This window comes from Chrysemys picta, chromosome 5 (genome assembly GCF_011386835.1).
Source record: "Chrysemys picta bellii isolate R12L10 chromosome 5, ASM1138683v2, whole genome shotgun sequence".
Classification (NCBI taxonomy): Eukaryota; Metazoa; Chordata; order Testudines; family Emydidae; genus Chrysemys; species Chrysemys picta.
In genome coordinates, this window is record NC_088795.1 from 108456742 (window position 1) to 108471825 (window position 15084).

Consider the following 15084-nt stretch of genomic DNA (forward strand, 5'->3'; position numbering starts at 1 on the left):
TTCCAAACAATAGATGCAGCATGACTACAGGTGTGAAGCCAGAACTTGAAAAAGATGACAAGAGCTGTTAAGTGAGAGAACTGAGAGGAAAACAGGAAGCAAAAATACATGAAACTGGATATATAGATGCAAGTGACCTCACATAGGGCCTTGCATAGAGAGATAAGGAATTTGATTTTTAAGTTAATTTACAGTAGCAGCCTTCCTTAAAGCACTGTTTAGAGGATGGTGGTCACCAAAATGATTACATTGCAATATACTCTCCCACCGTTTTAGACTAACAGTGACTGAAAGTAGATTTTATATAACAACTGACCCACACATTACATGATGTAAATTGGTGGTGTCTCCTGAGATGGAGCCTTGCTGGCATTTTCAAGGAAATATTGGGTATAGAGACTCAATTACCCTCTCATCTACAGAGGTATCCTTCCAAACAAACTAGCAGGGAAGGAACTGTCACTGCCTACCTATACTGTCCCCTGGGCTGCGAGGGCCCTTTTGGAGGAGGGTAAAAGGACTGGGAAGCAGGCCGCTGCAAGCTACCAGCGGGTCTGCAGCTTCCGTGACTTTTTGCTCACCTACGGGGTAGGTCACGGTTTGCTGCGCGGCCCAATGGGGGCCGTAAGCATCTCTGCAGGCAAGGATCCCCCCGAGTCCTCCTCATGACACCCATCATCTTTGCAACATTATACTGTAGCCATTCCCTGAGCAAACAGAGGCCTTCAGCTAGGCAGCTCTTACAAGCGGCAAAAATAGCATTACAATGATCTCATACTACACCCCATCTCCTCCCTCTTCAGGTAAGCTCTCTCAAATCGCATAACAATTACAACTTTGATCTTGTTCCAGTAACAGCTCCTGATGTTTTGTCCCTGGCTCACTTCTTTTAAAAAGATGTATTTAAACTACGTAAATCGTATTCCACAGCGTGCAAGAGGAAGAAGGGTAAACCGTCGTTTTACATGGTGTGGGGACAGGCTGTATGTACAGGAAGAATGTGAGGAAGCATCCCCCCTTTTCGTCTCCTACCCTAACTAGCCAGCAGCACCTCCGAAAGGAAAGGGAAGAGAAAGGGAACTGGATAAACGCTGAGTCAAGGGATCAACAAACCAAAGACAAGACATGAACTGAGGAGTGGTGGTGAGGAATCCCCGCGTTCCTTGAGGGAACAAAGAGTAAAAGCCGAGGGGAGCGCCCTGAAACCGGGGGAGAGGAGCAGTCCCCCCGGTGGGGAGAGCCTGTGGACAGGGCTCCCCTGTACCTGCGGCGATGCGAGTCTCCCTGTCCCAGGAGGCACCGGCTCTCCGGCTCCGGCGGGTGGCAGACGCTCCTAGCAGCGGCTCTTCCTCACCATCCTCCTCGGGGTCCGTGTCTATGTCCCCGTCCTCCTCCAGCCCCGGGGCCCCGCCGAGCCTCACGGCCCCGCCGGGAGCTGCCTTCCCGTGGAGCCCTCGCGCGGGAGGGCTGTCCTGCAGCGCCGGCTCCGAGAGCAGCAGCAGCCGCTCGTCTGGCTCCTCAGGGCCCAGCTCCGCCATTAGCGTGTGCGGCAGGCTGGGTAAGATCCTGCGAGCCGCCCGGGGGGCTCACAGGCCGCCAGGGGGACGCATCGCGCAGGCAGCAGCCGAGACTCGGCCTGAGAAGCTCCGCGGCGCCACCTCTCAGCAGCCCTCACTGCACATGCGCACCATAGCAGAGGGACGTAAAATACCTCGCCAGCCCTTAAAGGGCCAGCTACAAGAACAAGGGATACAGCAGGGAAAGACGGCCGCTGAGCCCTCCCACGCTTGTCCTCCCCGCCTACCTAGGGAGAGACTCTTCAAACACCCACCCCCGAGCGCACACACTTCAGCAGGGAGACCTGCGCTCCCAAGGGGGCTGCACGAACACACAGACACAGACCCACACACGGCTTCTCCGCTCTATTCCCCGTTGGGAAACTTGAGTTGACAATATCTTTCTTTACACATGTATCATCTTTTATTCTCTTGCTTTGAAAGTGAATTTTGGGGCCAATACGACCAGCTCCGGTAACGCTAGATTTTCGCCCACCCCATACACATACATTCAGGACGATCCGAGGCAATCTACAGTCCTGGTCTGGCTGCATTTTGTGAAATTTATAAATGAAATTGCTACAGCACGGGACCTCTTGCTGCAAAATGACACCCTAGAATCTAAGTTTTACTTTTTAAAGTTTGTAACTCATGTTGGGGGAAGAAAATGTTGAATACATAAATTGATTGTAACTGATATTGTCAGCTGTCAATTTGTAGACAGTCTGAGACAATACTTATAAGAAGCGTGAACTGTTCTCTTAATCTTCAAGGATTATTAACTTCAAAACCTAAATATGGCAGTATCACAAACACGTATTTAATTGCTGACCATTTTAACAGAAACATTCCATTTTGCTTTATTCCTGAATCCCAAACTGTTCTCTCCTCATTAGCACATCATGAGCAAGTCAATTCTCTGTTCAACTAAAATGAAGGCTAAGCAGGGGGGGAAATGAGTCATTTTATGGAATTGTAAGGGTCTTTTCAATGTGCTACTTGAAAAACCTAAAGAAAGTTACTTTTTTCAGGGACTGATAAAAGGACTGACTGGTTTATTTTATCACAACTTAACTGCTGGATATGGGATTTTGGAGCCCCCTCATGTATCATTTGCTTATATAGCTATTAGCATCTGTAATCTCATAGAATCTCTTCATATTTGCATTTCTCTTTTCATTTGTTTCTGCTGAAGATGAGCATAATGGACCAAGTTAATCCCTAGTGTAAACCCAAACGAATTGGCCCTTTATGCCCAGTAAACAATTACATGGAGACAAAAGATACGGGATCTGATTTTACAATGTTGCATATTATATGGTCATCAAGATCTGGATTATTTCAGGGGTTTTTTATATCCTTTTCATCGATTTGAACATGAATCTAATCCTTTAGTGCATCTCACTGTGTAGATATTTATAATATACCTCTTACATTACATACATTACGCTTACAGTGGTGTCTGAACCCTAGAACAAAAGAAATATAAAAAGAAGGTAAGTACAAATAGAAGTAAACCCCCAGGGTAGCTCGCTCACATTCAGTGTGCTTTTAGCTTTAGGTGGGCGCCCTCTTGTGATACTTTCAAATAAAGAACAAATAAATAATGTCCCTTGTATGAAAACAAGATTAATTCAGTGCATCATCACATTCCAGGTGCAACACAAAATATTTTAATTTCTAAGGGAAAAAATCTTTTAGAATGGCTCTTCTATGCTTAAACAAGCTGAATAATAATCTATTAACAGTAAACTCTGAGCCAACAATTATTCAAATAGGTTTAACATTAACAACTTGTGAGGCTTGTTGATGAAGTAATCAAGTTGATTAAAGCTATGGTTCAGTAGGGTCAGAGAGGTCACTGTGTATGTTTCCCATGTTACTTAACCATCTAAACATAAAACTATGAAGTGGAAAAAACAGATAAGACTCCAAAAGTAAGTTTTAAGGGGCCAGTTATATTTGCTCAAAACTGAACATCAGAAGTATGAACTCAGAAACCTATCCTAAAAGCTTACTTTAAAAAAAATCTCAGCCCTTTACTTCTTATCTATAAAAATAAACAACCAAATGTTCTAAACTAGAAAAGATTTTGTGGAGACAGAATACATTGCTCCTAAAATTCCAGTTCTCCTAATTCCTCTCTTTTAGTCCTTCCAACCTCAGCCTGACAGAATGAATTGTTCAGGCACTGCTCCTGCTTATAAAATGCAGGCAATAAACAAAAAACACCTCTAACAGTGAATTCCACATGTCAAATACTGAAAACAGTAAAGAGTTGACAAGCAATCCACAGCTTGAAATATTTTCATACTAAATTATTTCAATTAACCAACCATTTTAAAAAAAAGTGTCTACTTGAGAGTTAAATTGAAACATGGCTAAATCTGATTAATAAATTTCAGACTAAACTGCCCAGTTACAGAAGTGATACTAAACAAGTAAACAGATCTGGGCTGAATAAAAGTTACTCTAGCAGTTTTAACCTAATTTCTGCTTGCTTCTTCAACCTAAACTTTGTTTCAATGCATTGTCTGTGTTTAGCTTTAGATTTAAATTTACTTTGCAGACAAGATATACCATATAATAAGGAACCACTCAGGAGAATATAAAAAGGTGGTTTCTTAAATAAGGTGGTCTTTTAATACAGATTCTAGATAAATGTATTAAAAAGCTAAAAGGAAGACCTATAAGAGGGTAAATACTTATAGGACATTAAATATATTGTATCAGTTATTTAATAAAACAAATACATTTTAATACTTGAAATACTAAAAAATTGATGTTTAATGCATAAAAAGTCTTGTGTAATCCAAATATAAAACTGTCTACAAGGTACCCACAGATGAAATCAAAGTGAAAAATCTATTCTGTTGCTGTCAGGCGTTTTATAATAATAAATTTAAGGCAACACACAGAAGTATGCAGAATGTAGTCTTCTCTGCATAAACTGTGGCCCCAATCCTGCTAATACTTACACACATACCTAACTTCCAAGTACGTGAGCAATCCCACAAATTTCAACTTATAAGTAAAGATAAGCATATATTGTTGCTGGATCAAAGCCTTTGTACATACTTTACACATCTAAAGTATTTTAGGTGGGCTCATAGAACTGCAGAGGTTCTGTGGTCTCTAGTTCTGGTTGTTTTTAGAGTGCATTAAGAAGAGGTTTCAATAAAATAATTTAATACTGTAAATTGCTTGGAAATGTCCTGAAGTGGGAGTTCTGGGCCTGGTCTGCACTTAAAAGTTTTGCTGGTATAGTTATGTCTGGGGGCTGGGCAGGTGGGGAATCACATAAACTATTACCAGCAAAGTATGTGAGGGGTAGCCGTGTTAGTCTGGAATTGTAAAAAGCGACAAAGAGTCCTGTGACACCTTATAGACTAACAGACGTATTGGAGCATAAGCTTTCGTGGGTGAATACCCACTTTGTCGGACGCATTCCAATGTTAGTCTATAAGGTGCCACAGGACTCTGTCGCTTTATACCAGCAAAAGCACTCTTTTGCCAGCATAAGCTAAGAAGGTTTGCTGGTATAGGTGTTCTGGTATAACTATACCAGCAAACCATTTCTAGTGTAGGCAAAGCCTTAATGAATGTGGGATCTTCTAGTAGAGGTTCTGAGTGAAATCATGCTGTTTCAAGTAATTTAATTACTTGAATATAAGGCTCCTGTGTAAGGATTTGAGATAGCTAGGCAACTTTCTCCACTAATGAAACCAGTTTAGGTTTCTTAAAAAAAAGAGGAAAAAAAAAGAAAACAAAAAGCTAAATATTTATTTTATTCTCCATTAAGTCTTTCTGTCTCAAGGACATAACTGACTTTGGAAATGCTGTAGAAAGGCACTAGTAGTGAATGTGGTGAAACAGGTACAAACTTCCACAGGGGTTCAATAGTCCAATTATTAGGGCTTGTCTACACACAAAAATTGTACTGCGTTAACTATACCAGTATAGCTAAAGCTGCAAAACACCCCTATTACAGATGTAATTATACCAGTATAAAGATGCTTATAGTGGTTCAGTTTATTCCCATTCCCTTATGGGGACAGCTATATTAGTATCAGGCACCTTGATAATTGTGTCCACACTAAGGGTTGTACTGGTGTAAGTATTTTAGTAGACAAGCACATCCCTAACCAAAATAATTATAATGGTGGAAGAACTGCATACAGCAGCCCAACATGCATGCTTTTAACTTGGGACTAATCATAAACTTAAAGTTAAGCACCTATGGAAGTGTGAGCAACCTCAAGACCAAGGTTAATTTCTAGTCCGTACAGGAATACAGTATTCTGCTTTTCCTCCCTTGTCCAGAAAAGGGTTCTTTTCTAATGTTAACAAAACCCTTCACCTCTCTAATATGTTCAGGCCTGGGTAGGCTTTAACAAAACGGCAACTCCGCAATACACTCCAGGACAGCCCAGCGCGCCCCTGCTATTCTGGCCTTAACTAAGCCCACATCCTAAGGGCGCTGCCTGAGTTATTTCCAGGCTGTTTGTGCCGCTACACCGGCCTGTGAGGGCCGAACTGGTCCCTCCCGAGCCCATCGTTACTGGACGTTGGTACACCCGCGGGCCTGCAGCCATGGCTTCCCAGTGCTGACTCGTCGTAGCGCACAGGCACGGAGCCCCGTGATCTCCGTGGCCGCCCCTAGGCTCACACGCAGCATGATGGGCCGTGCGTGGTGCTGCGGCCAGTATGCCCGGGCGGAGCAGCCTGGCCCCCCGCGGCAGGGTGCGCTTGGTCGGTCTGGCTGAACTCAGGCCAGGGCATGGCGTGCCGGCCCGCCTCACCTCCGCATGGAGACACCTGCCTGCAGTCAGCTCCACGTTGCGGGCTGCGGAGGCAGCAGCGCCCCCGCGAGGCATAGGCGTAGAACACTCCGCGCGCAAGAAGGGCGCCGCACCCCAACCCACCCCCAGGGCGCGCGGCATCACACGTTGTCCACGCGCACGCGCACCTGCTTTTGCTTATTCCCTGGGAGTTGAGCGTGGCACCTCACGTGGTATCACGGCCCCTTGTCCCACGGGGTTGCGCCTGCGCGGTGGCGGCAGGAGCGTCTGGAATCTGAGCGTGTTTGTCAGTTTCTCCGCCCACTTCTTCCGACATGAACGGTGAGAATTTCGGCGCTAGCGAGAGGCTGGTGAACGCGGCCTACGTGCGGCAGGGGGCGCAGGGCCGGCGCGCGCATGAGCTGCGCCTGCGGGCGTTGCTGGAGCAGGTAACGGTCGTTCCTATCCCACTGCCCCGGGGGTTCTAAGGTCGCTCCCTCAGCGTGCACCCGGCCCCCAGCTGTTGTGCAGCGCGCACCCTCCCTCGTGCGCACTGATTAGAGCTGTGGCGCTGAGCAGCCCGTCCCTACCCTCAGCCACCTAGTCCGGGTTGGGGGGAGGATCCCTGCCCCCCCTTCCATGTGCAAGAGCGCGTGTGGCATAAACTGACACGCAGCGTGCTTATGATTTGTCTACCCCGTAGCGCACAGGACCCTAGCCATTGGGTTGTGCTAAGTGCTGTACAAACACAGAACAAGCTCCTGGCCTTTGCCCCAAAGAGCTTACAAGCGAAGTGTAACTCCAGAGTGTGGGTGGACACAGATGGACTGGGAAATAGGAAGAATCTTGTCATTGTACTCGGTGCCTTTCACCTGTTCCTTTGTGTAGGGCATGGAGGGCCTCAGGGAAGATGCATTGATTTTTATGGCCAGAAGGAACCATTATATTCATCTAGTCAGATCTCCTGCAGAGAGGCATGCTGGGAGCATTGATATCTTCCCCCAAAATAGCCACCCAGCACCTTGTCTGGCTCCAACATTGTGTATCTTGGGCTTTGCTGCTATGTACTCCAATCAAGTTAGAGGTTTCTGTCTTCCTGTTCCTTAGCAGAGTGCTTTGCTGGGGCCCATATATTGCCAGGGACTCATCTACACTACAAAGTTAGGTTGATCTAACTACATCGCTCGAGGTGTGAAAAATTCATTCCCTGGAGACACCTAGTTAAACCAGTCTGATTCCCAGTGTAGACACGGGTAGGTCAACCGAAGAATTCCTCTCAGAGAGGTGAATTAATTACAGCAATCGAAGAAGCTTGCCCATTGCTGTAGTAAGGCCTAGTCTATGCTTAGGCTTACCATATTTGAACACTCAAAAAAGAGGACACTCCATGGGGGGTTGGCCCCGCCCACAGTCCATCCCCACTCCTCCCATGCTCCGCCCCCCACTCTGCCCCAGGTCCTGCCCCCTCCCTGCTCGGCCCCGCCACCGCACCCCTCCTCACCTGCTGGCTTGCTGCGTCCCTCCTCAGTCCCCCACCCACCGCTTGCCTCCTCCCACCTGCCACACACCTCTTCACTCCCATGCCAGAAACCCCCATGCCCACCCCGAGAACCCCTGCCTGCTGCTGGCTTGCCGCTTCTTGCCTCCTCACCCCCACCCGCCCGCCGACCCGCCGCTGGCTCCCTTGCCTCTTCAACCCCCGCTGCCCGCCGCTGACCTTTTCACATTCCTCCCCCCCCCCCCGCCTGCCTCTGGCTCGCCACCCACCTCCTCACCCTCCTGCCCGCTGCTGGCTCACTCTCCTCTTCGTCGCCCCCTGCCCGCCGCTAGCTCGCCACTTGCCTCCTAGCCAGCCACTGGCTCCCTCGCCACTTGCCTCTTCACCCCACCCTGCTCGCCTACTCACCCCTTCTGCTAGAGGTCTCTCTGGCTCCTAGGATCAGGAGCAGCCGAGGGGTCTCCACGTGCTGTGCCCGCCACCAGCGCAAGCTCCGTGGCTCCCATTGGCTGGGAAAAGCGCCAATGAGAGCTTCCGGAGCTGCGGAGCAGGGCTGGCAGGCGCCAGCAGTGCACAGAGAGCCCTCCGCCCCCCCAACCTGACCTGACTCTAAGAGCCAGAGGGACCTGCTGGGAGGCGAGGTGTGGCAGTGCTTACCTGGGGTAGCTCCCAGGAAGCATCCGGCAGGTCCCTCTAGCTCCTAGTGTCGGGTCGGGGGGGTGGAGGAGGGCTCTCTGCCGGTGCCTGCAAGCCCCGCTCCCGCAGCTCTGATTGGGCAGGAGGGAGCTAGTGCTGTGCGCGGAGACCCCCTCCGCCTCTGTGCCTAGGGGCCATCCACACTGCAGGCTCCTGCCGGCGGGTGGGCACCGGGAGCTGCCCCAGGAAGCACTGCCACCCCCAGGACTTTGGACTGTCCTAGGGTTACCATACAGCTGTATTTTCCCGGACGTTTTTAGATATTTAAAAATTCCTCCTGGACAGCGATTTAAGAACTAAAAAGCCAGACATGTCCGGGAAAATACAGATGTATGGTAACCCTGTCTATGCTACATGGTTAGGTTGACATAAGCTGTCTTGTGTTGACCTAGCTGTGGAAGTGTCTTCACTTAAATTTGGCTCCTGCTGATGTAAGTGCCTCTCTACGCTGATTTAGTAACACCACCTCTGTGAGTGGCATAGAGTTACAGGGGATGTAATTTGATCGATGCAGTGTCAGTGTAGACACTGCGTTGCTTACGTCAACTGTTACTGGCCTCCAGATGCTGTCCCAAAATGCCCCACGCTGACAATACTATCAATACAAGCGCTTCTGGTGAGGACGCGCACTACCAACACTCGAAGCCATATGGGCACACGCACAAAAGATTTAATAACAGGTTGACATAATTTTGTAGTGTAGATGTGGCCTAAGCCTCTCTGCTACAGTGGTGCAGCTGTTCCGCTGTAACATTTCTAGTGTGGATTTACTTCATTATTTTTGCAAAATCTACTATGACCACTTGAAAAAAATTATTAGATGCTTACAAGGAAGAGGTACAAAAGACAAATGAGGGGATGTCCAACAGGTAAGGTCTAGAGCCAGTGCCCTGTGAAAAGCATAGCCTCTATCTGCTGCTCAGCTTTTTACTGGTTTGTTGTCCCTAGGTCTGACTTGAGGGCTCCCTATTTCAGATTAACCTCTTCTTAGAATGGGTCTGATATATTTGAAATGCCCTTCCCCCTAACTCCTGGAAGTGGGAAGGAGCTTTCTCTCCTCCCTCTCAGAACACTCACAGTGGCTGTAAGTGTTGGTTCTTCAAAACTCTACCCTTCTCCCACCCCTGAGCTGTCTTGCTGCCATTGAGATAGACCTAAAAATACAGTAGGAGTAATGTTTCTCAAGTCCTTTCTCACTGCTCTGCTGTGAATAACTCCAGTGACCTTGCTGCTGCTCATGGCTTTCACAAGCAGCAGCCTAACAGTAAAATGGTTTGTGATGGTTTCACTGTTGCTCATAGGGTTCAGAGTATCAATCGTGAAACTGACCAGAGTCTTTTAGTTTAATTCTCGTGATGCTTGGTAAAATTGTGAGCCTCACAGGTGTACTCTGTCTGGAGATTAAAGGGCTTGTTTACAGACCTGAGTTAAGAAATAAGGCATCTTTTTCTGGATGGAGTTAATCAGGGACTGACAAGCCCTGAGGAAGGCAGCACTTTGTCAGTTTACATTTGGCAAACTGTAACCATAAAATTTCTGCTTTTAGCACTTAGGCCATGTCTATGCTACACAATTATGTCAACATAAGTTACATCTGTATAAAGCCACTGCAGTTATTACATCGCTTGTGTGTGCATTTTCATCAGGAGCTCTTGTATTGATATAGAGTGCAATGCACTATGGGTAAGTATCCCACTGTGCAACTCACCACCACCCAGTGCAGAGTCTTTTGGGAAGTTCTTGCAATGCCTGATAGGACCAAAACAAGTCACGCAGGGGTGACTAGGAGCATGGAGTCAACTTCCCATAATTCATTGTTCTCCATTCCATAATTTCATCTGCATCCCATAATTTTCATGCCTTTTCAAAATTCCACAAACCCGTGTGTCCCTCCTCGCTGTCCGCCATCTCTGACAGAAGCATGAAGTCTGCACAGCTCTGCACTCTTGTCACGAGCATGGCAAGCACAGGGCATGTGATCCTGCAGTATTTACAGAGCTGGAAGAGGAGCCATGGGGAATATGATGATTCCTTGGAGGCTAGATTGCCCTGGGACATAGAAAGAACCAATTCAAAATTGCTGGTGGAATTCGTGGAGCAGTTGGAGACGGGGTGTTGGTTCTGGACCTGAGAAACAAGCACTGACGAGTGGGATTGCATCATTATGGAGGTATGGCATGATGAGCAGGGGCTGCAGAACTTTCGGATGTGAAGCCACATTCTGGATCTGTGTGCGGCGCTCTTCCCAGCCCTCCAGTGCAGGGATGCCAAAATGAGAGCTGCACTGACAGGTGAGAAGTGAGTGACAATTGCACCGTGGAAACTTGCAGTGCCAGATTGCTACCAGGTAGTCAGAAATGAATTTGGAGTTGGGAAATCCACCACAGGGGCTGTTGTCATGCAAGTGTGCAGGGCCATTAATCATCTCTTGCTATGCTTGACTGACTCTCGGCAATGTGCAGGACATGATGGATGTTTTGCAGCAGTGGGGTCCCTGAACTGGAGTGAGGCGATAGATGGCATGCATATTCCTATTTTAGCACCAGACCACCTTGCCACAGAATACATTGACAGAGAGGGCTACTTTCCTATGGCTATACAAGTGCTGATTGATCACTGGGGAAGCTTTACTGACATTGGTGTGGGCTGGTCAGGGAAGGTGCATGATGCTTACATCTTTCTGAACAGTCCTGTGTTCTTAAAGCTGCAGGGACTTTCTTTCCCAACTGGCAATTACCATTGGGAATGATGAAATGCCAGTAGTGATCCTGGGTGACCCAGCCTATATCTTGCTCCTATGGCTCATGAAGTTATTCACTGACCACCTCAACAGCATCAAGAAGTGCTTCAACTACAGGCTCAGCAGGTGCAGAATGACAGTTGAATGTGCATTTGGTTGTCTGAAGGGTCACTGGCATTGTTTACTTATACGTTTGGGCCTTAGGGAGAAAAATAGCTGAATGGTTATAACTGCCTGCTGTGTCCTGTATAATATCTGTAAAACAAAGCGGGGAAAGTTTCCACCGGGGTGGAGGGTGGAAATGAAGCGGCTATCTGCTGAATTTGAACAGCCAGCTACAAGGGCTATTAGAAGAGCTCAACATGGAGCTATATGGCTCAGGGAGACTTTAAAAGAACATTAACAGTGAGACAGAGTAGTATGTTTTGCTGTAGTGTTCTACATGGCCTTGCTCTTTTGCAGCCCCAAATGAATCTTGCAGTGATTGCTATGGATGTAGCAGTATAACTAGGTCCTACCAAATTCATGGCCATGAAAAACATGTCATGGATCATGAAATCTGGTCTTTTGTGTGCTTTTACCCTGTACTATGCAGTTTTCAAGGGGAAGCCCAACTTTTCTCAAATTGGGGGTCCTGCCCAAATGGGTCACAGGGTTATCTGGGGGGCGGGGTGTCGCGGTAATGCCACCCTTACTTCTGCACTGCCTTCAGAGCTGGGCAGCTTTTGGCCAGGTCCGCAGCTCTGAAGGCAGTGCTCTGCCAGCAGCAGCACAGAAGTAAGGGTGGTGATACCATACCATGCCACCTTCTGTGCTGCTGCCTTCAGAGCTGGCAGCCAGAGACTGGCAGCTGCTGACTGAGAACCCAGCTCTGCAGGCAGCACTGCAGAAGTAAGGGTGGCAGTACTGCAACTCCCCCCGCCCCCATTCCTTTTTGGGTTAGGACTCCTACAATTACAACACCATGATATTTCAGATTTAAATAGCTGAAATCATTAAATTTGAAATTGACCAAAATGGACAGTGAATTTGGTCAAGTATAAAATTGTCAATGCACCTGTTAATATTGTTTGTGAATGATAGTGCAGTAATGGGGAATTGGTTGCTGCCAAACCTGCTCAGCATATGCCATGAACTAATAAAGATGAATTTTATTCCAAACATACAATTTTATTCTGTAACATGAACCAGGCAATTAAAAAACATTTAAAACTTCATAAGTTCTGTTCCCTTAATTTATTAAGTAGAAACAACAGTCATTTCCTTTTCAGGTATAGGTACACCAACTGTGGCTTTCACAGGTCAGTGTATGTAAAGCTGTGATTTTCTTTTATTTCCCCCCGGGTGCAGTGGTAAAGGTACTGCACCGACCCCTGATGCCACGTGGAATGTTGAAGGGGGGTAATAGGGAGGTCCCAATATGCAGTTTTCAGTGGACTGCGGAGGGAGGCGAGCACAGGATTGTTGAACCTTCAGATCCACCACCATCTGCAGCATCTCTGTTTGCTGTCTGAGAAGCGCAAGCATCTGCTGCTGCACATCCCTCTCCTTTTCCTGCACCTTTCTCCTCTCCACTCTGTGCTTCTCCATGCTGTCTGCAAGGGTGATCCTCCAGGCCCTGTGCTAGTTCTGTATAGCAGCACTGGCTTGCAGAATCTCCTGGAACATGTCATCCCGAGTCCTTTTCTTTCTTCTCCTTATCTGGCACAGGCATTCTGCAGGTGTGGAGGGAGAGACCCTGAAGGCCGCAATGGCAGCAGCTGCAGATACAGCATACATAGTCACACGTTGTCAGTTACTCACGACAGAAATTGAAACTCAAAATGCTGAACTCACTCCCCTTGCTCCCCAAAAGTTGTAAGCACTACATTCTCACTTCTGCTTGGGAGTGATAGAGCACAGCGCCAGTCACAGCACCAGCCATGGTGAGTATGGGCCTTCGGGGGCTGAGGAATAGCTTGCTTGCATGATCCTAGTAGTATAGGGCAATGGAACTGAATGCTGACACTGTTTTGCACAGGTGGTGGTGATTTTAGCTATCTCACTCCTGAGGGTAACGGGCAGAGAGAGCACAGCTTCTGCTGGTGTCCTGTTGCTGCCCAGGTTCACATGCTGATAACCTATGTACTGCAATGATGCCTGCTGAAGTAATCACTGAGTGGCATGGGAAAGTGTCCTACTGTGGCGGAAGAAACAAGGCAGCCCTTCCCAGAAACCTTTGGCAGAGGATTGCAGAGTACCTCCATGAAAGTTTCATCAAGATCTCTACAGAGAATTAATGAGACATCCTGGTGTTCATAAACAAACTGCTCCACGTGGCCCCCCTCTGCCTAACTCTAGTGGGGAATGAAAAGCATATAGCAACTCTGCCTCTCTCAGAGAGGCAGTCCATACTCACCATGGCTTCACTACCTCTTTTAGCACAAGTAAAAAAGAGCGAATCCACAGATGTCCTGCTGCTTTGGGGGTTCCATTCCTGTAATTTCAAAGCAAAGTGCATACTTACAGAGGTTCCTTCCCCTGCATCAGACTCGCCCGTGTTCGACTGTCGGGAATGACTGGACTGTGGTGGAGTCAAAAACAGGTCTTGGCTCACCACACAACTGGATCACCCGGTTGTCTGGTCCCCACACTCCTCCTCCTTGTCTACCTTTCTCCTTCTCGCTGTTCATGGCAGGGGTTTGTGACTCGGGCTCTTTGGAAGTATTCATGGGGCTTTGGGGATAGTGGGGGTGTCTCCGCTGAGGATTGCATGTAGCTCTTTGTAAAAATGGTAGGTCTTCAGCTTGGCACCAGATCAATTGTTGGCCTCCCTGGGCTTCTGCTATGCCTGCCGGAGCACCTTGGCTTCCACGTGGCACTGCTGCTGGTCTCTCCTATGAGCAGATTGCTCAGATGTCCACATTTCTATGGCTGGATCAGAACTGTGTCTGCACAGCATCTTCTCCCCACAGGCCTAGGAGATCCAGTATCTCCTGTCTGTTCCAGGCAGGAGCTCAACTGGAACATATAGCCGGCATGGTCAGCTGGGCAATTACACTCAACAGGGGAGAGCTTCTAGCTGTGCTTGCCAAGCTGGGCCACCAGGAAAAGAAATGTCAAAAATTTGCATGGCTTTAAAGGCGTCGGGGGGGGGGAGCTTCCTGTCTACCTGACTCCTGGGCAGCAGAGTTCACAACGGTAACCAGAGCGGTCAGTTTGGGGCATTGTGGGACAGCTGCAGGAAGCCAGTAATAGTCTACATAAGTGACACCATGTCTACACTCTTACTACATGGACCTAATTACATTGACCGTGACTCTACGCTGCTTGGGGAGATGGTGTTATTAAATCAGCATAGCAGGGCGCTTACATCACTGGGAGCCAAATTTAAGTGAAGACACATCCATAGCTAGGTCGACATAAGCTGCCTTGTGTCAACCTACCACGCAGTGTAGACCAGGCCTTAAATGAAAGTTTAAATTCTACAAAAATTAATGGCTTAGGCCCCACATTTGCCAGGAAAAGCTCTCAATCTGCCACTGGCAAGTGGTTGAATGAATTTTTCAAGCCCTGTACATTACTAAATATTTACTAACATACTATAAAATATTATTTATAATTGAAATGAAATTACACTTGTAAAATATGGTACAAGTATGTGTTGTGATTCATTACCCTTGATTTTTATTATTTTTGTTCTATAATATTCTGAAATTAGTAATTAGAAGTGAGTCTTCCCGTTATTAATGTGGAATATTGAGATGCCTCCCTTACTCTTTTCTTTTTGATCATACCTAATTTTCTGATCATTTAAATGGACACTCATTTGAC

General features: G+C 47.4%; 2 protein-coding genes across 5 annotated transcripts in view; one reads left to right on the top strand and one right to left on the bottom strand.

The window, feature by feature from the left end:
• The window catches only part of PI4K2B (phosphatidylinositol 4-kinase type 2 beta), a 39564-nt gene extending 32898 nt beyond the window's left edge, over window positions 1-6666 (bottom strand). Inside the window, exon 1 of one of the 3 annotated variants that reach the window (XM_024103532.3) lies at window positions 6526-6666. Coding sequence is in view for 1 of the 3 variants with exons in the window: in XM_008166247.4 (XP_008164469.2) it covers window positions 1265-1538 (274 nt within the window). In the remaining 2 variants the exon portion in view is untranslated. Of the gene's footprint in view, window positions 1-1264; window positions 1685-6358; window positions 6492-6525 lie in introns of those variants that run through there. The other 2 variants (XM_008166248.4, XM_008166247.4) reach the window with 2 other exon arrangements.
• SEPSECS (Sep (O-phosphoserine) tRNA:Sec (selenocysteine) tRNA synthase) overlaps window positions 6540-15084 on the top strand; it is a 54087-nt gene continuing 45542 nt past the window's right edge. Inside the window, exon 1 of one of the 2 annotated variants that reach the window (XM_024103531.3) lies at window positions 6540-6679. Coding sequence is in view for 1 of the 2 variants with exons in the window: in XM_005303453.5 (XP_005303510.1) it covers window positions 6673-6786 (114 nt within the window). In the remaining variant the exon portion in view is untranslated. Of the gene's footprint in view, window positions 6787-15084 lie in introns of both variants that reach the window. The other variant, XM_005303453.5, reaches the window with a different exon arrangement.